Here is a 26,184-nt window from a genome sequence, read left to right as displayed (position 1 = left end):
ATAAGACAAAGAACCTAGAGTAAACAAATTAGCCTGTACACTTATCATTATCACGTAGCCAAGAAACCAATTAAAAGATGACAGTTTTTGACCATTCACACATATTTTATGTGCACAAAAGAAAGAAAAGGAAAAAAAAAGTAGAAATTTACAGAAAATTCTTTTGGAGCTGAAAACAAACCCAAACTCTGTTTTCTTCTCTTCTTTAAAAGTCTCCTTCTATATATAAATATATATATTTATAAACCCAATAAGATTAGATGATAACCATTCTTCTTCCTATACCTTTCTCTTCTCCATAACCAGTGCCTCTGATTTACAGATTGGGCAAACGTTCTTCACAATCAGCCATTTCTCCAAGCATTCCGCATGATACTCGTGCCCACAATCCAAAGTCGCAATCTTTTCTTCGTTCTTGAAGCTTTCCTGTAAAGAGATATATTGAGAGGAATCTTTAGCGCTCTAAATTCAAGCCTTGTGCAGCCATTAAAAAGTTTTGAGAGTCAGTGGGCTATTTTTTACCTGACATATTGTGCACGGTTCAGTTTCTAAATCTTTAGTTCTTGGAGACGACGACTCTATTTCATGGTTGATTCCAGAACATGTTCTTGTTTTCAAATGATTCTTAACATCTTCCTCTGGCAAACCAGTGTTTACGGTTCCAATTCGCTCACTCAACGCAAGAAGGTCCTGTTCAAACCCCAGATTTTGCAAGTCAGATCAACTAAATGATCACAGAAAATTGCATTGTGGATTCTAAAGCTCATACTAAACCCAAGATCCTAAAAGACGGCAACTTTTAGCTCCTAACTCTGATAACTACATCAGTAAAGAGTGATGATGGGCTCACCTCGTAAGACATTTCCTCGATATCCAATCGCATATCTCGATGATGATCAATGTGATTGTTTCCAGAACCACCAAGGAAGTCACCAAACTCCAAAAGCGCAACTTCCTACACACATTGAGGAGAACCAAAGATACAGAACCTTGAGCAAAGACGGAAAATGGAAAAAGATGGGACAGAAAATTTGAGGCAAGAAAGTTACATACATCATCAGGCATAACTCTAAGCCGAGGAACTCCTCCTCCACGGTGTTGTCTAAGAGTTGCTACAGGTACAGAATCATCTCGTTGATGATGCTGGTATATCCGAAACCCCGTTGGTTGAACCGGACCCACATGACTCGAACCCATCTCTGAGCCCGGGGGACCGCTATTCATTGTGTTCTGAGGAGTAAAACCCCCAGGAGGAACTCTGTATGAGGCTGAAGAAGCCATGTGAGGATATAATCTGGCGTTCTGGCCTCTCACGCCTTGTACAGGAGGAGGTGCCGGGTGGTGATGATGACTATAATAGTGGTCCCTCGGGTTTAACTGTGAAGGATACATAAATGCCGTAGGGTTTCTGCTACTAGACTCTATGGAACCAGCGACAATGTTACTACCTGAAAGGTCATTCAAAGATAGATAAATAAGATTACAAAGTTCAAAACTTTAAAAAGAGATTGTGTGTTAGTAGGTACCGTGCATGTAAGGTGTGTGAGGCCAAAACGAAGGTGAGCCATCAGATCTACCGTGGTGCTGATCATACCAGATTGAGCCAGGAGGTGGAAAAGGATGATGACCTGCATAGTTTCCTGGAATGAAGTTATTTGGAGCATGAGGAGGAGGAACAGGGTTCACTGTAACAGCTCCTGGTCTGTTCCTAGCGCCTCCAAAAGGTGCTATTGTCTCCGGTGTGTTGAATGGAGCTGCTAAGGTACTTAAATATGGAGGTTGTCCGGGTATTCCTTCAGCGTTCTTTCGTTTATATGTCCCTCTTGTGTGATCCATAAAATGAGCATTTCTTTCGTATTCAAGATCAGGACTTACTCCAACTACACCGTGACTGCTTGAAGATGGTAACTGACCCGGAGGAGCCTGAAATGCCACATAGGGAACGTAGAAATTCGTTGGAGCACGCTGATGAGGATGATGATGGTACTGAGGAAGCCCGTAGAACATTGCTGAGTTGTCATAAGCTGGGTCTTGAAGAGAATGAGGTTCTAAATTAGGAACATTTGCAACCATGGCAGGGATATTAATATCCGGTTGTTGGGGAAAGCTGCCTAAAAGGATGCAAGGTTCTGGTTGGAGAGAAGCTTGAGATTGCTGCTGCTCCATTTCTAAATCAACAGTCCTATTTCTTTGTCCCATTTCGCTTGCTGCAGAAGCCCTCTGATAGGGTTTTGTATTCATAGAAACATCAACAACCAATGGTGACACAACAAAGCATACAACTGAGTAAGAAAACAAACATCTTGATTCCCACCAATGCAACATTTTCACATCTCAAGCTGATACTAAAACAAAATTAAGCCATCACATTGTCATATGCACATGTAAACTGCTGAGTTTGGGAAATAAGTAAGGAAACCAAAGCATACAAAACACATGGGTCTCCTTTGATTCAGCGTCAGAAACCGTATTCTCGGAGGATTGCATAGTGCATTCCCAAACTCATGGTAACATTCTCAATTATCATTTTTTCACCAAAATCAAATGGAAAAAAAAACAAGAAGACTAAAACTTTAGCTGCAGAAATCAAAAACCACATGCACAAAACAATAACAATGCAAAAAAGATCATAACTTTCTTACAAAAACAAAAAGGAAACTAGCCACACCCATCATGCCTAACTAGAATCAGGAGCAAAAATTAAGCAGAAACAAAGAAGAAATTTCTAACCTTGAGAACATTAAGATTGTGAGAGAGAGAGAGAGAAAGACAAAAGCTTTCAAAGGGGGCTGAGCAAACAGCAGCAAAAGACACAAAGAGAGTTGCTAAATTTTCCTGAGAATCCGAAACCAACAAAAAAAAGAAACTCCCTGCAAAAAGATAAACCAAAATCAAATGATGATCAAAAGAGATAACAAATTCATATAAACAAAACTGACCAAGAACAATGCAATTTCTTCAGATAAACTTGCTGATATAACACAATTATCAAAAACTCACCAAATAAAAAAAAAATTCCCAGGACCAAAAGAGAAACTGGGAAATATATTTATTAAAAAAAGAAGCTAAGAGAATCCAATTAACGTGATGATTACCTGATTTTAGAGGTTTAATCAGGGAGGGAGAGAGAGAGAGAGATCCAAAGAAAAGAAAGAGAAGAGAAGAAAGAGGAGGTGAGGGAGAGAGAAGAGAAGAGACGTCGGTTTCTTGATTCTAATTTCTTCTCGCACTCTGACGGAACGATGAAAAAATTGCTTTTTTATTTATTTATTTTCACATTTATCTTTTTTTCATTGGTTTATCTTTTTTTTGCTTCGTATATATTTTTTAAAAATAAAATAAAAAGGGTAAAATCGTGTCCTAATTATAGATTTAAACGACGTCGTAATTATGTATCAAATTCATTAATTGACGGACTTTAATTAGTACACACTTTTGATCTCATTATATCTTTTAGTATGTTTTTGGTGTTTTTATTATAGCTGATTGATGAAGCATGCCAACCATTAATTAAGAATGATTTATTAGCTAAGATATGATCAAAGTTTTAAATCAATGTAGATTTTTTTTCTAAAAAAAAAATACTAAAATGGATTTTGTTATTCATTAAATGATCCACATTGAGATGTTTTTGTTATTTGTTTATTTATTCCATTTTAAAATTTGTAGGCTTTTTTTTTCTGGAGAAGTGTATAAGTGAAAGTTTCTGAATGTGTTTATATGCATTAGATAGATTTTGAGCAAAGTTATTAATTGTTTGGATTTTTGTTTTTGTTAAGACAAGCTTTGGGGAAGTGTCCCCATGTGCTTTCTTTGTTGAACCAGCTTGACACCTAATTATGCCCAATATTAATTTAGAATTTATGGCTACACAACTTTGTGAACTATCGAAAATGTATGTACATACATACACACCACATCCCATCTCTAATGCGTTGTATAGTTATCTAATTTAATGATGTGTATTCTCCTCGTTGGTGGAACAGGCCTTAAATTTTTTGTTTTGTTACTCCCCAAAACTTTTTTTGATTATGTCATAAGTGTCATATATTTTTATAAAATTATAATTCCCAATGAATTGATTGGTTTATGTTTTTCATCATATACTAGTTTTAGATTCATTAAAATTGCATATCCAAAATCCAAACACGTCATTTTAAAATGATGGTTCTTATTGATCTTATTTCAAATTAAATTACATTTGAAAGTTTGTAACCAAAAACTACGTCAACTTTGAGCTACGATACACGTTTTAACTTTTTTTTGTCAAACATATACTAGTAGAATGAATTCGACATACACTTAAATCTATGACATCGTTCTTAGTGTATTTGATTGATATGCCAACAATATATCTCGAATTCATCGTCACTTGTTTGTATAATAATCTAATAGTAAAAAAGTTTTGATATTGTATAATACGCGATGTAGCCGTACAAAATAACAATAGCCATACACACGTTACGTATATATGTTGAGAAAATCAAGTGTAGCTTAAAAATTGTTAATCACGAATTAATAGCAAAAACCATAAATATAATTTTTGGGGTTATAACATAGCTTCCAACTGTAGAGTTTGGATCAGATTCTTTCTACTGTCTTAAACCCACGAAGAGAATATGCTCTTTTATTCCCTCTTTTTTGGCTCTTTCTTTATCGACTGTATTAGCCACATGCATCAAATAACGAAATGGAAAAATAAAAACGAGAAGGTTGGTCAAGCTGAAGGAATTAGCCAGACCTTTTATTCATTGTGAGATTGTCTCGGGAACTGGAACTCTATTCTGGCACGACAACTGGACAGAACTAGGTCCTCTTATTGATGTAGTTGGTTCATTCTCTTCTATGCATACTTGGAGGAGACTGCATCCTACGGGTCCTTCAGTTTCTTGGCACTCTCAGATCTGGTTCAAGGAAAACATACCGAAGATGGCGTTTATGGCTTGGCTAACAGTGCTAGGCAGACTAACCACAAGGGACAGACTGAGGAGTTGGAATTTACATGTGCCCTCTTCTTGTCTACTTTGCACTACAGAGGAAGAGTCTAGAGAACATCTGTTCTTTAGGTGCCCTACTCAAAAGTCTTATGGATAGATTTCTTCGCTTCTCTTCTACCGAATTTACCATCTTCTTTCATTGGTTGTTTAAATTGGATTAAGTCTCCTACCACAAATAGGAAGCTTAATACCATTTGCAAACTGCTGTTCCAAACGCTTTTATACAATATCTGGGTTCAAAGGAATGCAAGGCTTCACTCCGCAACTATTCTCTCGGGGACAAGGGTAAAAAAAGATATCCAGCTACTGATGAGACGAAAACTCACAGGATTGGATAGAGCTTCTTCCGCTACGCTACCCTCAGACATCAATGATACATATCTCCATCACTAGTTCACCAACTTTCAACCTTTATAACATCTACTCTGCCTTTTTGTGCCATTTTGAGTCCATATTGCTTCCCAATTTGGTGTTTTATTGATTCCAGTAACATGTAAAAGAAAACAATGGCTCCATATATATAAACGGTATCGATTTTTAAAAAAAAAAAAAAAAAAAAACGATATATAACGAACACAATACAATGATCATTAGAACGAAAGTGATCTGTGAATTATCACATCGATAATATTTTGTACCAATATTTCATATACCACTGCACGTGACACGTCTAACTGTTTTCTATTTCCTATTACGTACTATCTATTAGGATGTGGATAAATAACATTATTACAGTATTACTTATAATCTAAAGGGCTAATTTGTACGACCAATCAGATTATATACAAAACTGTATGCAATACACATATATGTAGTACTGAAGCAATTTAATGTAGAATAATTAAAGATTCATTTAGCAACAAAGATAGATCGTTTTGTTATTTGTAATAAGCATGACATTTAATTTTTTTTTTTTTAATTTGTATAAGCATGACATTGTTCCACTATGTATAGATTTTGATATTTGCGCTCGGAGAATTTGAGATATTTCTTGGTTCCTTGACGTTAGGGTTTCAGATTTTGCTGCCGTCCCACTTCTTTAGGTGTAGTCAAGCTCTCCAAACTCAAATGTACCACTCTCTTGTGTATGTAGAGCTCATCAACGGCTACTACTAAACGACGGTGTTTAACATTGGGCTTGTGGGCCTGTGATGACGATGGATTAGGGCTTTTATGGTTGAGGATTTCCAAGATAGTATCTTAGGATGATCTTGCCTATGATTTTTTTAGGGGGATCGTGTCTATGATTTTTTTTTTTTGTTTTTCTTTTTGTGTGGTAAAAGTGTCTATGATTTTTTATTTATGGATGTGTAAAACTTTCGATTATGCACAACAATAACAACAACAACAAAAAAAATCGATTACGAAATGTGAGCCATATATTGCGATGATATCTGAATATATCATATAAGAAATCGTTATATATTACCAAAAAAAAAAATTAGGATTGTGCTTTAAAAAAAAGAAAAACAAAACAAAATTTGAATGAGTAAGAGTAATCAATTCTGTTTTATTGAATCAGACTTGATGAGCTTAAACAACAAAATAGTGAGTGACCAACAGGCCCAACACAAAAAAAAAAAAAAAAAAGTACTGAAAAGAAGTTGTCACATTTGTGCAAGTGCAAACATAAAAAGAGTTGTCACGTCTGATTTTTTTTTAAGAAGGATATATTCGAGACTGATAATAAATGTATAAAATGATTTTGATTTGAAAACTATGTACGAGTGTTATCTTATCTTTAACTGCATTCGGTAAAAGACTACTCTAATATGGATGTGAATAAGAATAAGAAACTATTGTGTATAAAAATTGTAATATTCAGAAAAGTAGCTACTTGTTTTGGTTCGTTTGCACCAATTGGCTACTTGTTTGTTAAAAGTTTAAAATATACCTTTTCAGTTATTTTGTTTGGATGCTATCAAAAAGTCATAATAATCTCTCCAATATTTCTACTTGAGATTTGACCTAAAAGCACTGTTTCTTGTCATCTGTTACAGTGTAAAAAGTCTGATTAGATTTGTCTGTTAGTTAAACGTGTTTCTCTTTTTTCTCTGTATGGTAATTTGGTAGCAAAGATATTAATAGTAAAATGTCATCAAGTTTTTATTGGAAGTTAGCTAAACTACACGTCGGGTCCTAACTATTACCCGTAATTAACGGTCCTATGTTATGAACTCATGATATAAATTTTATTGACAAAGAAACAAGTAAATGTAATGAGACTTCGTTTCATCCAAACTGGTTTTTGTTCATGCAAACGGTTAATATTTCACCAAAAACATAAATATAAAAACCTAACATATAATTTCTTATTACATTAAAATATGGGAGTTGAATAAAATGCATATAGTATTGTTGTTTTGGTCTTACGAGAGAGATCTCTGCAATCAAGAACCGGTTCAATCGCGTTAGTTCCAAGTCATTACATTTTTATATTTAACCCACCAAACACATGATTCAACGTATTTTACGTGTAATATTAAAAATACAAATGATTACTTTATTCGAAATGCTTCTATGGAAGTCTTAAAAAATCGCAATCAAATCACAAATTATTATGTTCTTTCTTTTGGAGAAATAAATATATATATATATATATATATATAAACTTATCACTAAATTATCGATTATTATAATGTTTTTCCCTGTTGTTTTTCTCTCATCTCCTTAATTTTCTTCATCATAATGATGATTTTTTTCTTGCCCAAAAAAAAAGAAAGAAGAACATCATCATCACATAAACAGAGGAATCTCATTATTTCAGGAGGGATCAGAAGACATGAAAAATAAAAAACACAAAAGAGTTCAAGATAAGAATCATCTGTACGGGATAGTGTTAAATATGTTTACAAAAGAAACACAGTTAATTAGTGTAAAACAAATCTAGCACTCTTGTCGGACATTAGTAGCTACGGCTCGAGCCCAGAACTTGATCTGATCTTTCATTTCTTTTCTTGAATCTTTCGGAACCCTAGGCGGTGTAGCCAGTCCACTTGCGACACGTGGCTCGACCAGTTGGTCTTCATAATCTTTCAGCCTCTGAATCTCTTTGGTTGTCTCTACGCTGCTTAACGTTTTACGCAGCGTTTTGGGGATTGAGCTCCCTTGTTTGACCATAACAGTGTCTTCTGATCTCAAGCTTCTTGGTGGTCTCTGCCTTTGATTGCTTGAAGCCTGCACCAAGATTCAAGCTTAAATATGTTTTTGATCAAGTTCTCAATAACCATTACTAATTTCTCTGACATAGAGAATGATTCATTTTCATTACCTTTGGAACATTATGTGAGCTAGCGAGGGCTTCACGGATCAAGAATCCCATTCTTGAGTCGTCATCCTCCTCATTATCTTCTTCTCTTCTCATGTTATTTGGCATCGTTTGAGTTCTTTGCAAACAAATTTTGACACTACTACTACTACGGCTACTACTTCTTGTTTTGTTCCTTTCACTAATCCCTTTGTCACGTACCATAGTTTCCTTCTTCTGCAAGAAACGCTCACCAGACGTCGTCGGTTCTAGAACCCTAATCTTCTCGGAGAACTGCCTTGTCAGCTTATTAATCATCTTCTTTGCCTCGCGGTCCACCTCTCTTTTTTCTATCTGAGGCGGCAAAGAAGGAGCTCGGATCAACCCACGTTTTGTGGAAGCTTCTTGAATCTTCCCCGGAGCCGAACGAGATCCAGATTTGGGAAGAACCACGAGTTCCTTATTCTCCAAGGAAGAGCCAATTTGCCTCGGTTCTTGAACCCTAATATTTTCAGAGAACTGCCTCGTCAGTTTCATCTGAGATCCGCCTTCTCTACTATCTAAAGAAGGTACCCTGATTATAGATGCTTCTAGAACCTTCTCCGAATCTGAACCTCCCATTGTTTCAGCAGAAGAAGAAGGGTAAGGATCTGAGTGACAATACCTCAAGCCTCTTGATCTCCTTGTAAATAAGTTCTCAAAGAACCAGTAATCTTCAAGATCATCAATAATTAAATCAGTTGAACTTACACGATCCATGTCCTTTTCAGACAAGTGATTACAAAAGATTTTTTTTTAACAAAAAAGTTAAAAAGAAGAGGACAAGAGACAGAGAGACTCTAAAAAGAGAGAAGTGTTTTATAACAAAGATTGAGTCTTCTGGTTTTCCTTTGTGGGTGTATTTGTTTTGTTCATATCTGTGTTGTTTAGTGAACATCCAATGTATTTGAAGCATCGATTCTGGAGTTTTATTTGGAAGTGCCCACATGGGCAGCCTTTCTTTTTTTTTTTTTGTCAAGGGGCAGCCTTTCTTCAATTATTATTTTTCTTATAGTTTTTATTTATTTATTATATCTGTGTAGAGTGAATATATTGGTTTTTGAATAGAATATTTTAAGGATTTTCCAAGTAAAAATAATGCTGAAATTGGAACTTAATTATTACAGGATAAAATAGTTACAACTTACACAGCAATAAAGTCAACTAAATAAATAGAGCATAGGTATAGTGAAAGTCATGTGAATATTTATTTAGCCAAAACAAAAAAGTTACGTGAATAAAGAGGTATCTAAAGTGGATAATAAAATACATAATTTTGGCAACAACTAAACTATAAGAAAGAAAAAAGTTTCAACAAAGTTATGATTGCTTAAGGGACGGCATAATAATTAATCACTGTCAGAATAGTCCACAAAGACATGTGGTTTCTCTGTTTATATACATTAGTAATAACCGTACGTAGTGTGTCATAATAAAAAGATTTTTAAACATGTATTTGGAGAAAAAATATACAAAGAATTTGATTATTTAAAGTATCATAATCAGTAGAGGAAGAAGAAAAAAGAACAATAATCACGAGTTCTAGTCTCTAGATCTCCGTCAAAAAGCCGCAATATTTTCGTATTGTTGACAAGTGGTTCAATTAGTGATAAGAACGAACGATAGTATAATACTATTTTAATATGAGTTGAATAAATGAATATATATGATGGATTTGATTGTTGATTGTTTTATTTTTGTTTGTAATCACGTGGATATGATTAGAAAGTGACGAATTTTAAGATACTCAAATATTTGGTCAATTTTTATTTTTTTCTTGTAGTTTATACTTATAACGCCTAATTAATCTGCGTGCTGCGAAATCAAAGCATTTATTTGATATCTTCCTTCGTAAATGAAGAATGTTTCACAATAATCCTACTTGTACGTATAATATAACAAGATACTACAAACTTAAGCCGCAAATAATGATTTAAGATTTGTGTAATGTCATTGACACTAAAATCTTCCCAAATAGGAAACAGTTGGGTTTTTCTCCTCCCACTAGATCAAATGCTTTAGATATGATTTGCTCTCTGAAATTTTCAGCAATTAAAGTGTTTCTGCTTTCTAGTTATGTGAAACCTTTGTTCACTTGTGTCCTTGTATACTAGTATTTGTTTTTTACTAAAAGTGTTCTTCAATTTCAAGTCACGGCAAATAAACGTATTCAAACTTTTGATTTAGTAAAATGCGCTATTGGGCCTAATAACCGGCGACATTTCGTTAATACTCGGGAAGTAAAAATGGTGAGCAAATTTTATTTTTTTCATCATTTATACTACAAGTCGCTTAAAATTTGATTTGAAACCTAAGGTCCTAAGCAATAAAAAAAAGAGTCATGTTTTTAAGTTGCAGATAGACAAGTTTATCTACAACTAGTATTAATTATTTTTTACATTTTGGTAAATGGGCTGGTTTTAATAACTGTCTCGACTTTTTAAGTGTTTAAAGCCATATTTGCACTTTTAACTTTTAAGTGTACATTTCTCCAAGGCAACAAATTCGTCCCAACTAAAAAAAAAATCGAACTAGAAGGTCGACCAAAAACTTATTTTTCCTTCAGAGCGGCCTAATTCACCGTTACCCCAAGTCCCAACTCGTAGTTGTTAAAATTTAATTATTTTCTTGTGGAAAAAGCTAAAGAATTGCACGTGAAAGAAAGAGAGAGGAACCAGTGGCAATGGCATGGCCAGACCAGCCTCGAGCCTCTGCCTTTTGTTTTTTTCAGTTATAAACGCGTTTTTGTTTGTCAGCAGATGACTATATGGTCAAATATAGTCTTCTGGCCAAGTAACACTACATTACACTCACTTTATATAAACAAAAAAGACAGCACACCACACACTTCATATGATATATATATATATATATTACCCAACAGCTACCAGTGTGTATAATGGACACTGAAAATTAAAAAAGAAAGACCAAGAAGCCAAAATGTCAAGATGCTAAGAACTCTTGTGGTCTAACACACCACTTCGTTAAGATCGTTTTTCTTACTTTTTTGCTCTAGTTTTCTTGACAAATTAAGATGCAGCCGATCTTCCATGCGATCCTTCAAAATGACCTTCCAGCTTTTCTTGGTTTGGTCGAAGAGAGAGAATCGTCGCTGGAGGAGAGAAGCGAGGAGCAAAACACAAACACCACGGTTCTGCACATGGCTGCGAAGCTTGGTCACCGAGAACTCGTCTCCAAGATTATTGAGCTCCGACCGTCCCTCCTCTGTTCCCGCAACGCACACGGAGACACACCTTTGCATCTTGCTGCTCTTCTTGGAGACGTATACATAATTACTCAGATGTTAGACACTGGACTGGAACTGTGTTCCGCACGCAACAACAAAAACCAAACACCTCTCCACTTAGCTTGCCTTAGCATTTTCATGGTGGCTGGTAGACTCATCGTGGAAAAGACATATTCAGTCGACCTCGATGAACTCAATTTCGCCATATCAAGTGGAGCTACTTGTAAGTTTATAGTATATATATACAGCGCTCTCAACATGTTTTCGTACATAATCTTGTATGAACTCACCGGCTCACAATTGTGTTGGGATCACTGTCAGGTATTGTTGGCTTTATACTGGAGAGATTTCCAGAGCTAGCTAGGAAAAGAGCTTGGTTGGTCGAAGGCGGATGGCCATCAACGCTACTTCATCATGCGTGTGACAAAGGGAACCTTGAACTGATAAGTATATTGTTAGGTGTCGATCAAAGACTAGGAAAAGCTCTTAACGATGAAGGCTTATCACATCTGCATCTGGCAGTCCGAAGAGACTCGGTTGTAACTCTTGGGGAGTTCGTGGATAAGGCTCCAAAGTGTTTTGGCGTTCTCACGCGGTCAAAAGAGACAGTCTTTCATCTCGCTGCACGACACGAAACTATAGATTGCTTTGTTTTCATGGCGGAGAGTGTGGGCATTAACAGCCAAATTCTTTTGAGGAAAAAAGATCAACATGACAACACTGTCTTACATATTGCTGCTTCCGTGGCTTGTTGTGCTCCGGTGAGTAGTAGTTTTCTCTGTCTCCTCTCTATTATTCTTAAAGTACTTTTAAGTTAAAACATTATGACTTACCATATACTCTCTATGTTAGCAATCCCACCTTGACTTATATATAGTGGCGATGAATTGCCCTGATTTTGTGTATTCTTCTCACATATTCCTGAATTAATTGCAGCTTATACGTTCATCGTTGATAAGAAGATAGTAAATATCAGAGATAGGAACAAAATGGGCTATCGAGCTTCTGACCTTGTCCCTCTAGAAGCCAGAGACGTTGAGTTCATATCAAGCTGCCTGAGGTGTGACGACACCAAGACTTCAGAAGAACTTGAGTACTCTAAGAAGGCTGAGAACAATCAAGATTACAGAGGCCACTCAAATTATCCAGTAGATAATACTCATAGACGCTCTCATGAAAGGGAGGTTATACGGTTGCTTGAGCTAATCGGAATAAGCACATCAGAGATAGCAGAGAAAAAAAGAAAAGCAAGAGACATGAGAATAAAAGGGGTCGTAAGAGCTTGGAACATGAGATGCATATAGAAGCATTACAAAATGCAAGAAACACGATTGCCATAGTGGCGGTCCTGATTGCTTCGGTTTCTTATGCCGGTGGGATAAACCCTCCGGGCGGCGTATACCAAGATGGGCCATGGAAAGGGAAGTCAACTGTAGGCAATACGGCAGCGTTTAAAGTCTTTGCAATATGTAACAACATGGCACTGTTCACGTCATTGAGCATTGTTATTCTTCTCGTTAGCATCATACCTTACCAGAGGAAACCCTTGAAGAAATTACTAGTGGCCACGCACAGGATGATGTGGGTTTCTGTAGGGTTCATGGCAACGGCTTATGTTGCGGCATCTTGGGTGACAATACCTCATTTCCCCGGATCACGATGGTTGATTCCGGCTATTGTCTCCATTGCTGGTGGATCACTGACCGTACTCTTTTCCTATCTAGGAGTTGAGACAATCAGTCATTGGTTTAAGAAGATGCTGTTGGAAGCAAAAGCTTCTCTGTGACAAAGAACAAAACAAGAGTACTTGTTGCTCTGTTTTATAGAACACAAAACAGAGGATTTGAGAAACTTGTGTTTTATTAATAAACTGAAAAACCTTGTATGTTTACATCATAGTTTCGATGCTTAAATAGATAAAACAACAGACGCAAATAAGAGTTTCTTCTCTTCTACTTGTGACGTTTAGACAATACGACACAATCTAAACATCACGACTCTTAACTAGAAACTAACTTATACAAATGTGACTTTATGTTATACAAAACTCAATTATGTCTAACAGATGCATCGCGTAGGAGGAGGACGACTACCGGTTTGTTTTATCAAGAAAACCCGTGTCAGAGATATACCTCCCATTTCAAGGGCCGGCTCAGATCATACAGTGCCTTCCCTTGCAAGGACCAACTCAGACTTCGCAGCCTCCGCAGGCTCAGGCTACTTCACCTATTGAATATTTTGGATAGAGTGTCTAGGCCTAGGGGACGTAAACAGGTACCACCAATGTTGTTTCTTTAAGAGTGAAAGTCCAAAGAGTATTGTCATAAATAAATGATAACTAGAGTGAGTGAATCTAGGACTAAATCTTCCTTTTTGGCCTTGTCTTGTATATTTTCCGTTTGTGTGTTTGAAGAAGGTGAGAGGTTGGCTTGGAAGGTCGGCTCAGTGATGTCTGTAGGCTTTTGCCCACAAGCCCATTTAACATGTATTGCCCAAGATTACCGGTTTAATCAAATTCCGAGATTATTTGGTTTTGTTTTTGGTTTAAATCGGTATGTCGTAGATGCTATTACTGCACCAACAATATCTAATCACATACACAAAGACAAATACAACCGCATGTACATCTATAGGAGCTTTGAGTAAACGGACGTGCCTATCAAATGGCTTGTGCATTTTAATATTGATGTTTTGTTATTGAACATTCACTCAGCAAACCGGATTTACGGTAGTAAATAACCAAAGTCAAATTATCAATGAAATTATAATATTTCTATTAATCACCAACTTTTATTTTTGCCAGTCTTAATTTGGTTTAATAATAATTCAAAACATATTATACAAAACTTGATTCAGCACACTCTTAAAACTTGAAATACAACAAAATTTTAATGAACATAAACAACAATGCGATAAGGAAGAGAGAATGCATCGATGAGTGACTTAACGAGTTCTGATGCTTTGTTGCTTGTTTCGGCCAAATCTCTTCATGAACCACTCATGCTTGTATGAAACTGCTATGTATCCCATCGCCAGCCCAAATACAACTCCAGGTGCAAAGCCTAAACCTGCTGCCATCCAACTGAATGATTCTTCTTCTTCTTTTGTCTCCACCAGTTCGGGTTGTGGTGGTGTTGGCGTTTTGATATCTCTGCAAACATTCTTAAGGGAAGGACCATTAAGTCCGGGGTTTCCTTCATAGGAGGAGCATTGTTGCCGTTGAAACTGTGTGCCTTGTGGTATGGAGCCTACAAGCTGGTTATGTGAAACGTTTATCACTTCGAGAGAAGAGAGGGTTCCAAACTCAGGAGGAATCTCACCAGAAATCTTGTTTTGGGATAGGTCTAGTGACTCGAGATTCGTCAAGTTTGCCATAGTAGATGGGATGTGGCCCGTGAAAGCATTGCTTGACAAGTTGAGAACACGAAGCTCCTTCAGCAGACCAATGGAATCAGGAATCGGTCCATTGAGTTGATTTCCTGAAAAATCGATGGCCGTGTACATTGTGAGGATACGTTCCATCTCCATTGACACTCCTTTACTCATCAACACAAGTGAAAAGTAGGAGTTTCCTGAATTAAAGTACTCTAATTCTGTATTATGATCTCTCATGGAGGATATCGCAGTCCAGTTTAAAAAGTAATCAGATGGCAATGTACCAACAAAGTCATTATATGAAACATCAATGATTTTCAACTGAGGAAACCCAAACCAAAACCCATCAGAATAATGTAATGTGCCACGAAACTTGTTAGATCTGAGGACGAGAACTTGAAGCTTCTGCAAAGAATTCAAGTGGAAGGGAAACATGTCTGTGATAGTGTTGCTTCCCACGTTCAAAACTTCTAAGGCAGAGCAACCACCAAGAGAAGCAGGCATTTTTCCCTCTAATCGGTTGTGACTGACGTCAAGTGACATTAAGCTCTTGGCGTTATGAAATATTTCAGGAAGAATCCCACTGAGTCTGTTGTTATGGAGTTTTAGATCTAAAAGAGAACTCATCACCAGAGTCTCTAAGCACCGAGGAATTGAGCCGTTGAGGTTGTTGTTTGATAGAAGTAAGATCCGCAGAGAGCTTAGTCTACATACTGATCGAGGGATCTCTCCAGTGAAGTTATTCTTAGAACCCGAAAAATAATATAGATCTTTGGAGGATGGGATGAAGAGTGGTCCTTGGAAATCATTTGAGCTTAGATTAACAAAATAGAGTTGACTGTCAGGAGAAACTTTTAAGGATCCATTGAAACCGCTGAGAGAGTTGTTAGAGAGATTCAACTGGGACAACTTTGGCAGTCTCCACAACCAGTCTGGTACTTGACCTTTGATTTTGTTGTTGGAAAGGTTTAGCCATCGTAACTTTCTTCCGTTTCTTATGAACTCAGGGAACTCAGTGATGTTGTTTCCTGTCAATTCCAATTCTACCAAATTTGGTAGAAAATCCAAATCAGAAGTGATGTTTGTTGTTGAAAGAGGAATGCCTGAGAGATATAACCACTTAAGCTGCTTAAGAGGCGAGAAGACATTTAAGTCAACTCCTGGACCGATGACTTTGTTGTAATTTCTACTTTTAATAGAAATATATTGTAAATTAGGCAAGAAGAGAGAGATATTCTCAATCCCAGTAAAGTCGTTGAAATGGTTATAACTCAAAGCGATGTCGGTCAATGAGGGAATCTTGAGTAGGGATGAAAGAATGTCTCCTGTAAAAGAATTATCTCCACCATCAAAAGACTCTAATTTGGAGAATTGGCTGATGTTTGGTGGAAGGAGACCTGTGAACTGATTTGAAGAGAGATAGAGTTCACGTAGTTGGGTCAAATTGAGTATCGAAACTGGCAAATTTCCATTGAGCTTGTTAGAGCTAACATCAAAAACAGTCAATTGTTTTAGATTGCCAATTGAAGATGGGATTTCACCAACAAAATTATTCTCAAAAAGATCGAGATATGAGAGATGAGAAAGGTTCCCAAGTGAAAACGGAATCTTCCCAAAGAACTTAGATCTGGAAAGGGACAAAGAAGTCAAATGTTTGAGGCTGCTAATGGAGTCGGGTATGGGACCTGAAAAGGCTGTGATTTCAATGGACAGCTCTACTAAAGAGTTATTTTCACGAAACATGGGAAGTTTGCCTCTTAGTTTTCTATTGTCCCTTAATCTAATGGACTCTAAGCTCGGTATCAGAAAAACACTACTTGGAAATTCTCCAGACAGGTTGCAGTGTCTAAGGTGTAAAGATCTTAGAGATGGCAGGTTTGAAAACTCATGGGGGATTTCTGAAGAAAATTTTACATAGGTCATATCCAGTTCTCTAAGATTCCTCAAATTTTGAGCAAGTAGATGAAGAAAGTATCCATCAATGGATAAAAATGAAGAATCAGAATACCCAAAAGAAGAAAGATTGAGAGACACCAACTTGGTTAGCCGAAGAAGGTTGATTGGAATTTGGCCTGATAGTGAAGACTGGGAGAGATTAAGTCTTTTTAGCTGCATGAGTTTGTCAAATTCAGCTGGGATTGGTGAACCGGTGAAGTTGTTGTAAGCAAGGTTCAAATCACGGAGATGACGCATTCTGAAAAGACTGCTCTTGGATTTAAGCGGGCCATGGAGGTTGCTGGAACTAAGGTCTAGCCCGATCACTTTGCCCGACTTAGCAGCACAGGTGATACCATCCCAAGAACAGCAATCACTTTTATTCACCCATGATTTTGTCTTCGAATATGAGGGCCCATATGAAACAACCCAATACCCAAGGGGATCGTCCGAAACAGGCTTCTGGATCGAAAACTCACTCTTGAACTCAAGAAGAGCATCCCTTTGGTCAGAATGACACAAGCGTTGTGTAGAAGAAACAAACGTGTTTAGAAAACTTGAAAGAAGAAAAAGGAAAGAGATGGAACGAAGAAGGAAGCTCATTTTCTGATTAGACAAGAAAGCTTTCATATTTGTGGAAATGAAAAAGTAATATGAAGTAGTGATGGTAAATTAGTGTTGCAGGTCACTACATATATATACAAAATCAAACACATGAAGCTCCATTGACTTGATGATTTGAAGTCTTTTTGAAGAAAAAACTTCCCTACTAAAAATCTTATGAGTCTTTCCAAATCCAATAGACTTGACTTGAAAAAAAGACCATAAACTCGTTCTTCTTGGTTCCTAAAAAATCATGTTTTAAGAAATTAGAAATTTGGAGTTTAGTGAGGACAATAGAAAAATCAAAGTGCCGTGTAGCTTAAGCCACTCTTCAACTTTATATGGGAGTTGGGACTCCGTATGGCATTTTTTCTGTGAAATGCTTTCATAGTTGTCCTCTATCCAATTCCAAACCTGAAACATACGTCAGTATTAACTTTCCTAAATTTGCATTTCCTTAATTTCGAGCCACAAAACTAATATTACTTTCAATATTATTTAATAAATAAAGACAAAGAACAAAACTTGTAGACTTGGCTATTTGGTTGAAGAGTTTTGTTCCCAAAACTGTGCTACTTGCATTAGTAAAAAAGCGATGCCCATTGTCTAATATCACAAAACCCATACGCCACGTTTTATCTCTCATCACTGCCTCTTCATCTCTCAAATTTCTGTTTACTCATGTAGTTTCTTACATAATTCTGATGGCAATTGCTATTAAAGTTGACAATCAATTTTTTTGATACAAAATCTTCTCTTTTTGTATAAAGTTGAACTATTGTCTAAATCAACTGGTTCAGAATTGATGATTTGTTTCTATTTAATCATGTAACCTAAAAGTGTTAAAGAGATTAATTTCAAAGCTTCATTAATATAAACACAGATGTGTGCAGGTTGCTGCCGATTACATTTAACTAGCCTTGGGCATAATATCCGGTACCGAACAACCGAACCGGAACCAAACCGATAAAAGCGGTATCGGGTAGGGTTCGGGTTAAGCAGAATTACCGAATGGGTTAAGAGGCCTTGGTAAAATAGACTTTGGTCCGGGTTCGGGTTGTAACTTAAGTATATTGGATCACCGTTTTAGATTCGTTTAACCTAAAGGCCTAATAAGGTCTTGACCCACTAAGGCGAGCCCTAGGCATAATATCCGGTACCGAAAAACCATATCGGAACCGAACCAATAAAAACGGTATCGGGTAGGGTTCGGGTTAAGCAGAATTACCGAATGGGCTATGGTTTAATCGGTTATTTTTGGTTATTTACATGGGTATTTATAAATTTAATCGGTTATCTCGGGTTTTAGTTGGTTATTTGAGTATTTTGGTTACTAAAAATAACCGAACCGATTATAACCCGGAAAAATTTCGGGTTATTTCGGATTTTGTATTAGAGTAGAAAACCGCTCCGAACCCGACCAGTTACTAACCGTACCGAACCAAATTTTTTGTAAATTACCGAATGGGATCTATAAGTCTTATACCGATTTACCCGAAACCCGATTGGGTAGAACCGAAACCCGATTGCCCAGAACTACATTTAACATCTAATAAGGGCCACTTATTATATATCTTACTAGTAAGTTGCCTAGGCAATGTGTGGGGTTTTTAAATATTTTTTTTAGCAACCTTATTATATAAACCTTAGTTCTCAAAGTTAGTAACTCACCAGATCGTGACACGTGTTAGTTTTAACGATCAGAGATCAAAATTAAAAACTCACCAGATTGTAACACATGTCAATTTTAACGATTAAATATCAAAGTTAGTAACTCATCAGATCGTGACACATGTCAATTTTAACGATCATAAATTACAATTTTCAAGTTTGGTAAAACAGAGCATAAGATAATTGTAATCTTATTATATTAAAAGAAACAACTAAGATAAATATACTATGTGCCATCCATATCAAAGTTTCACTGTAGACAAAAAAAAAAAAAATCAAAGTTTCATTGTTACAAAGATTCTCAACCACTACATGGTAAAATAAATATATTATGTACTATCCATATTTGGTCGTATAATTATACTATATACATTATAATATATAACCTAACACATTAAATTTTATGTCTTTGTTTGCAAAAAAAATATATATATATATCTCTATGGTTAGCCAATTTAAGACACTTAGTACTGCAACAAGGTTTGTGAAGGCACATGCGAAGAAAACAGAGATCATGATGAACCGATTGGCAGTCTTAGGAAAAAGCATGAATTGAAGTCTACTCTTTTTATTATATTAAAAATCTTATTATGTAAAGTTGGGTTTTCAAATTAGTCATTAACATGATCATGACATGGATCAAGTATACTGATGAGATGTTGACACGTGTCAAAAATTATTATTTTCAAAACAGCTAATTAAGAAAATAACATTAAATCTAAATAAAATTTACATGTTTATATCTAGAAAAAGTTCTAAATCAAAAAAGAAAATTAACAAAACTAATCTATTTTCCATTGTACGCTACTTATATTATACGTGTTTTCTCAATAAGATTTTGACATGTATAAACAAAAAAGTAATTCACTAAGCATGTATATTATTATTAATAAATAAACAGTGAATAACAAATTTAAAAAGAATAACATAAGTTATGTTAAAAGAATTATTGTTTTTGAAACATAATAGGACATCTAATTAAGAAAATAACATTATATCTACATAACATTACATGTTTATACCGAAAGCTTTGATCTTTGATTTTTTTTTTTCTGATATAGTTTTGTCGGTCTATTGTGTGGGTCTTTGATTCGTGCGGATTTTTCAATGGAAGCTATCAGATGCAATGAAATGAAATCGAAGTATATAATTCCCGCTAATTTAATCAATGATGGAGACACTGATGGAGGTTCCAAAAGTGATTCTACAATTAGTAGCATTATAAGTTTGAAAGATAAGTCGGTGGTTGATGTTTCTGGTCAAAATTTAGAGTTTTCTTTTCTGAATAATGTTGATGATTCCGGTACTGAAACAAAAGCTGCTTGATCGAGTAATTGAGAAGCGGTTTCAAATTTGGGAAGTTGGAACAGTATTCCATTTTAAAATTGGTTTCAAACAGGATTTATGTGGTTTTCTACCGGAGTTTAACGGTATACCATCATGATTATAATTTTCAAATTTTTTTTTATATTATATTATATTAACTTTCTTTCCGTTTCTCATGGGTTAGTCATAAAATCATTGTAACCGAGTAGATAATTTTCACCAATTGTTTATCCAATACCTTTGGAGTAAAAAAAAACTTCATGGTTAAAGAAATTATGTCACAAAACAATTTTAGTAATTATAAGAACTATAATTATGCCAAAATGAAAGTAAAGCAACATAAAATTTATTTAATTTGTTTAGAAGACATTTTATAGGTGGTGATAAAGAGCATACTTTAACAATAAAATAATTTTGGGTGTAAAAACATATTTTAATGGTAAAACATAGAGTAAAATTGTACGCTGTTACTTATTAGATGTTGCTTTGATGAATTTGTTGCATGTAAAAAATATTTTGTGAATAAGTTGTGAAACATTTTTGAAATTTGACAATAATAATATTTGTAATGATGAGTATATTTGGCAAAAAAAATTTAGTGGGATATAATTTTGCTTTAGATTATTATAATAATTGTTATAATATATTAAAATATATAAATAGAAATAAATCTATGAAGGTAAATACAAATATTCTCTAACTTAAATTATTTATATATTTACTTTAGGAAAAAAAATTTCTTTATATAATTTTAAAAAATTGTTTAAGATTTAGAATTTATTTTCTTCAACAATTTTAAAATCCGCACATCGTGCGGGCCTTTATCTAGTTATAATATGATTTATGGTTCTATAAAATTAAGTTGGTGTAGTGTATATAATAAATTCGAATAATCTACATCTGTAATATAATTATTGTTAATTATATTTATATTTCAAATAATTTACAATGCTAGTTTAGATTATTAGTTTCTAAATATTTTCGATGCAAGTTTTTAACTTTTTATTATATTTTAAATAATTTACAATGCTAGTTTAGATTATTAGTTTCTAAATGTTCTCGACGAAACTTTTTATCTCGTTAAATTATATATGTTATAGTTCTACCAAAAATTATATATGGTATAAAAGAATTATTATTTAACTAATTGTTGATAGAGAACTAATTCCAAATTTAACAATGAAATGATTGTGAGGTGAGTAATAATTGTTGAATATAGTTTCTCATGGTCATGGTACAGATAAAAAAGAATGTTTTCCTAATTGATTTGTGACTTTTATCTTTGCAAACCTCATTTCTAGGATTTTTAGTGATAATTTTTTGATGTCAGTGTAGCAATGTTTTAAAAGTATTAGGGTAATTAAAAGAAAAAAAAAGAGTTCATTTAAAAGCTTAAAGGGGTATATTGTAGCAATGTTTGTTGAGAATTCTAAATGAATTATCTAAAATAAAGTTAAAATTTTCAGAGTGGATTCTCTTAAAAATAAGGAATAAAATTACTTATAATTTAATGTCAAAGATAAAAAGAAATTAAAATATACAAATATGCTTATTTATATAATATAGTCAATGTAATCAAAACACTGTTTACTCCATATTTTTATCTATTTAATTTAAGAGAATTTGTTAGAAATGTCTTTTTTGAGATACCACTATTCAAAAATACTATTTTTTTGAACATTTTCGTTTTTGCCCTCTTTTACACAATTACAATATATTAAATTAATTTTTAGAATATGTTTTAGGTTTAGGTTCTCTATTATACATTCAGGATATAGTTTTGAGGGAGTAGAGTTTAGTATTTGGAGTTTAAGGCTTAGAATTTAGTTATTTTATACATAGCAAATGAGTATTTTCGAAAATAGATAACATGAAAGGGTATTTTTGAAAAGTGACATAGTAAAATGAGCATTTTTTAAAATGCCCCTTAATTTAATAATACAATATACTCCCTCTGTTTCATAATATATGATGTTTTAGAGGTTTTTCTTTGTTTCATAATATAAGATGTTTTCAACTTTTTAAGTAACTTTTTGATTACTTTTATATTTTTTTATTATTTATTTTATGCAGTCTTGTTTATGATTGGTTGAATTTTTTTAAAGTGGTTATTTTTTAATTTGCGTGCTTTCACTCAAAACATCTTATATTTTGAAATGGAGGGAGTATGAAAGTTAAATATTTCCCTTCTTTTCTTATTTTTACATGGTTATTGTATACAAAAGGTTATGTATATGCATCCAAAAGGCTTAGAATTTAGTTATTTTATACATAGCAAATAAGTATTTTCGAAAATAGATAACATGAAAGGGTATTTTTGAAAAGTGACATAGAAAAATGAGCATTTTTGAAAATGCCCCTTAATTTAATGATACAATATAAGAAACTTAAATATTTCCCTTCTTTTCTTATTTTTACATGGTTATTGTATACAAAAGCTTATGTATATGTATCCAAAACGAATGTAAAGCAAAAAAAAAATGGATTCAGTATGATGTTGTGAAATGAAGCAACCCGACCTGTTTTTTTTTTAAAATAAAATATCTAATTAGTGATCTCATAGTCACTAACATCCTACTCCAATCAATATAAACAACAGAAATAAATAACAATATTAAACTAGCAATACTTCAATTAATCCAATAATTAATAAACCAATAACCAAACATCATCATTGTCAAGAACAATAAACCAGCATCCTAACAATATCTTTATGACCAGCATCCTAACAATAAACATCAACATTGTCAATAAACACCTTTGCATCGACAGACGTATTCCTTGCGTCGATCGATGAAGCCTCACGCCTCCACCAAATCCCTAGATGCGTCGACCGATGCACTCCTTGGATCAATCATTGCAACCTTGCGTCTCCACCAAATCCTTAGCTGCGCCGATTGATGCGCTCCTTGCATCGATCGATGCGCTCTTTGCGACAATCGATGCGGTCGCGCGAAGCATCACCGAACACGATCTCTCTCGACTACTCTCAGCTCCAACTATCGCCACTACGTCTGTGATGCCTGATATGCTCAAATTAACCCTAGAGCTATTCTCTCAAATTAAGAGATCACTATAGTACTAAGCGGTCAAATTCCACAAGGACCAAACATCACACAATAAATTATAGAGTTTTATAATTATGCTAAACAGGTTGATTTAAATTAAGAAAAGCAATTTAAAAATATTAAATTAAAAGGTTGTAAATTCAAGAGATTTAAAAGCTAGGTCTAAGAAATTTCTCCGAAAATTACAGAATATTAAATCAATAAACTTATAGAATTCAAGCAATTAAAATCAGATTTAGAACTTTAAACCTCATTGTAAAATTAATAAATCAGTTTTCACTGCAAATATTATCTAAGTTTAAAACCCAAAAATTCAAATCTTTTTGTAAAATTCAAGTTGAAAACCAGCTTTGAAAACAAGTTTAGATTGTTCATAAAATTACTAAATCAAATCTCTTTGTAAAAAGTAATTTTGCTCATCAAAGATTTTATCAAGAAAATCAATTATATTCTCATATCAATTTATTTTCCTAGATTATTAATTCTAGGTGATCAATAAAGAATTAATATGAAGAACAATCTATGATGAAGATCTCAGAAACTAATGAATCCTAAAAATAATCAGATCTAATAAACCATAAAAATCCTGTGAAAAACCCTGAACCTAACAAACAAACTACTCAGACATATTCAATGAAGAACAAAACATCTTTCTGAATAATATGCAATAGAAATTAAAAGAGTAAATAGGGAGTTTATGAATTTTCTCTCTACAGATGAATTCAGATCCGTCTCTCCCAAAAGCTCTAAAAATCTCTGTCTTAAAAGGTTGCAGAAAATAAAGCTTAAGGGTTTCTAAAACCTAAAAATAATATATAACACGTCAGAGACTAATCGTGCAATTATGGAAAATTTCGGGGTCACTTTGTAAAACTTCAAACTTGGGCCTTCTCGTGTCGGTTGGGGTCCGTTGGGACGGCTAGCGGGGGGTTAGCAGGGTCCACGGACGGTCCGTTGGGGCGGCTATCAGTGGGCTAGTGGAGTCTGCGGGATGGGTTGTCATAGCTAACTTTGGGTCGATCGACACCACTCTTGATCGACTCCAAGTTGATTTCCTTCGGTTCAATGCTCCAAATCATTCCAAATTGATCCACTTTGCTCCATCTGTGCCAAAGTCCTAGAAAATATTTAAAGACTCAAAAACATTTTAGAAAACAAATCAAAAACCTCAAAAAACACACTTATATCATGGTTAAAAACCGTAAAACCATGATATATCAATGCCAAATCCGCCCTTCACATGCAATGAACACCACGACAAATAATCACAAACAAACACATAAGCAATCAAACACACAAAATCACACAAAACACACATCTAATCGCTTAGATAAGTCATGATCCTGCACTCACCTCTTAAACAAGAAGATTCTGAACCAAAACGACGAGAATCACAGCACAACAAGCTTTCCATCACGTTCTTAGCCACATATCTCCACTCCAGGAACAGATCTACCCAGAAACGGCTTAAAACTCCTCAAAACGCTCATAGGAACTTTGAGAGAGAAAACTCTTCTTCTTAAATATTTAGAACGACAAAACGGTTAACCCCAACTCGAAGGGGTCGACTTTAACCTTATATATGAACCATAGAGTTGTCTCGTTAAACCGTGCTAAACCAAAGAAATTAGAATTAATCTGCACACAAACCAACCACTAGCATCAATCGATGCCCTCCTGGCGTCGATCGATGCACGAATCGAAAATCCGGTTTCTGGGTGTTACATGGAATCAAATTTTTTTTAACCATTTATTTCATTAAGCATAAAACTAATACAAAAGTTTATACATCAAAATTTAATGTAAAAAAAAAATATGAGTTGAAAAAAATCTAAAATTTCATTTATTAGCCACGTCATTTAGTATTTTCATCCAAAAACGGATGTTATAAAAAGATCATGTCAAACTCTAAATAAACTTAACAAATTCTTGCTAATCACTTTAAGTTAAACCAAATATGACATTGTGGATACAAGGATATATTTCTTTGGTAAAACTCTACTCAAATGTATAATTTTTTCATTTTTTAAAATTGTAATGTTAGAAAACGATAACCTCATGTATGACCTCATGGTTGAAATCTAAAATTTCATTCATCTGACATAGGATCCCCTGTTGAAGACTAAAAATAGTAAAAAAGTAAATAAGTAATAAAGAATAGCATTGAAGAGCTGATAACACATTTAGAAGTAATATAAAGTAAGGTTAAGAGGGTGCAGTAGCCTAAAAATTGGTGGTTCAGTTGTAAAACTAATTTGTAATGGTTTTTTTTTTTTTAAGTTGATCATTTTTTCAATATTTTTGTGAAGTAATTACTACGTTTGATATAGTTTATCATTACATATATGAAAATATCCTAAATGGTTTTTTCAATTTTTTCTTTTTGATAGTTAATATAGAAGTTTTGAAATAGTAATATGGTAACTTTTTTTGACATCATTTGGATCGACTATGTCGAACCTGTAAATATAATCTCTAATATGTGGGGTAACGAGACTCTTTGGAGCCAAAGTCTAACATTTCATTTATTATCTATATTAAAGTATATCTTCTCAAATTATAAGAAGTGGCAATTATAAGAACTCACACCACGTCCTTACGTCCGTACATCCGTATATCCGTACAACATACTAAATGGGCCGTCCGTACATATTAGAGGTTAGAGGATCAGCGAAT

At 34.4% G+C, this 26,184-nt stretch overlaps 2 protein-coding genes and 2 pseudogenes across 5 annotated transcripts; 1 reads left to right on the top strand and 3 right to left on the bottom strand.

Annotated features, from left to right (window-relative positions):
- Positions 1-20: 20 nt before the first annotated feature.
- Positions 21-3,295, bottom strand: LOC104742838 (uncharacterized). 2 transcript variants are annotated; one of them, XM_010463893.3, is made up of 7 exons: positions 3,096-3,295; positions 2,731-2,870; positions 1,527-2,220; positions 1,054-1,448; positions 851-955; positions 523-690; positions 21-426 (listed from the first exon to the last, which is right to left on the bottom strand). In XM_010463893.3, exons 3-7 carry the CDS (start codon positions 2,197-2,199, stop codon positions 280-282), a joined length of 1,488 nt encoding a protein of 495 aa, XP_010462195.2. In that variant the 5' UTR covers positions 2,200-2,220; positions 2,731-2,870; positions 3,096-3,295; the 3' UTR covers positions 21-279. The 2 variants fall into 2 exon arrangements, with proteins under 2 accessions (XP_010462195.2, XP_087340229.1); XM_087484103.1 differs by having other exon boundaries at positions 1,527-2,633; positions 2,683-2,870; positions 3,096-3,236.
- A 4,438-nt stretch (positions 3,296-7,733) lies between these two features.
- Positions 7,734-9,307, bottom strand: LOC104742837 (uncharacterized). The gene is made up of 2 exons (XM_010463892.3): positions 8,269-9,307; positions 7,734-8,174 (listed from the first exon to the last, which is right to left on the bottom strand). The coding sequence occupies exons 1-2, from the start codon at positions 9,001-9,003 to the stop codon at positions 7,884-7,886; spliced, it is 1,026 nt and encodes a 341-aa protein (XP_010462194.2). The 5' UTR covers positions 9,004-9,307; the 3' UTR covers positions 7,734-7,883.
- Positions 9,308-11,290: 1,983 nt separating this feature from the next.
- LOC104742833 (uncharacterized) lies at positions 11,291-13,763 on the top strand (annotated as a pseudogene). The gene is made up of 4 exons (XR_015579321.1): positions 11,291-11,753; positions 11,852-12,298; positions 12,467-13,298; positions 13,596-13,763. The product of XR_015579321.1 is annotated as an uncharacterized LOC104742833 (transcript).
- A 555-nt stretch (positions 13,764-14,318) lies between these two features.
- LOC104742830 (receptor-like protein 7 pseudogene) lies at positions 14,319-17,670 on the bottom strand (annotated as a pseudogene). The gene has a single exon (XR_015579320.1). The product of XR_015579320.1 is annotated as a receptor-like protein 7 pseudogene (transcript).
- Positions 17,671-26,184: the final 8,514 nt, after the last annotated feature.

The sequence above is a fragment of the Camelina sativa genome, chromosome 14 (assembly GCF_030686135.1).
Source record: "Camelina sativa cultivar CO46 ecotype springtype chromosome 14, ASM3068613v1".
Lineage (NCBI taxonomy): Eukaryota > Viridiplantae > Streptophyta > Magnoliopsida > Brassicales > Brassicaceae > Camelina > Camelina sativa.
Note: the sequence above shows the minus strand (reverse complement) of the source record. Positions and strands in the feature narration are given on the sequence as shown.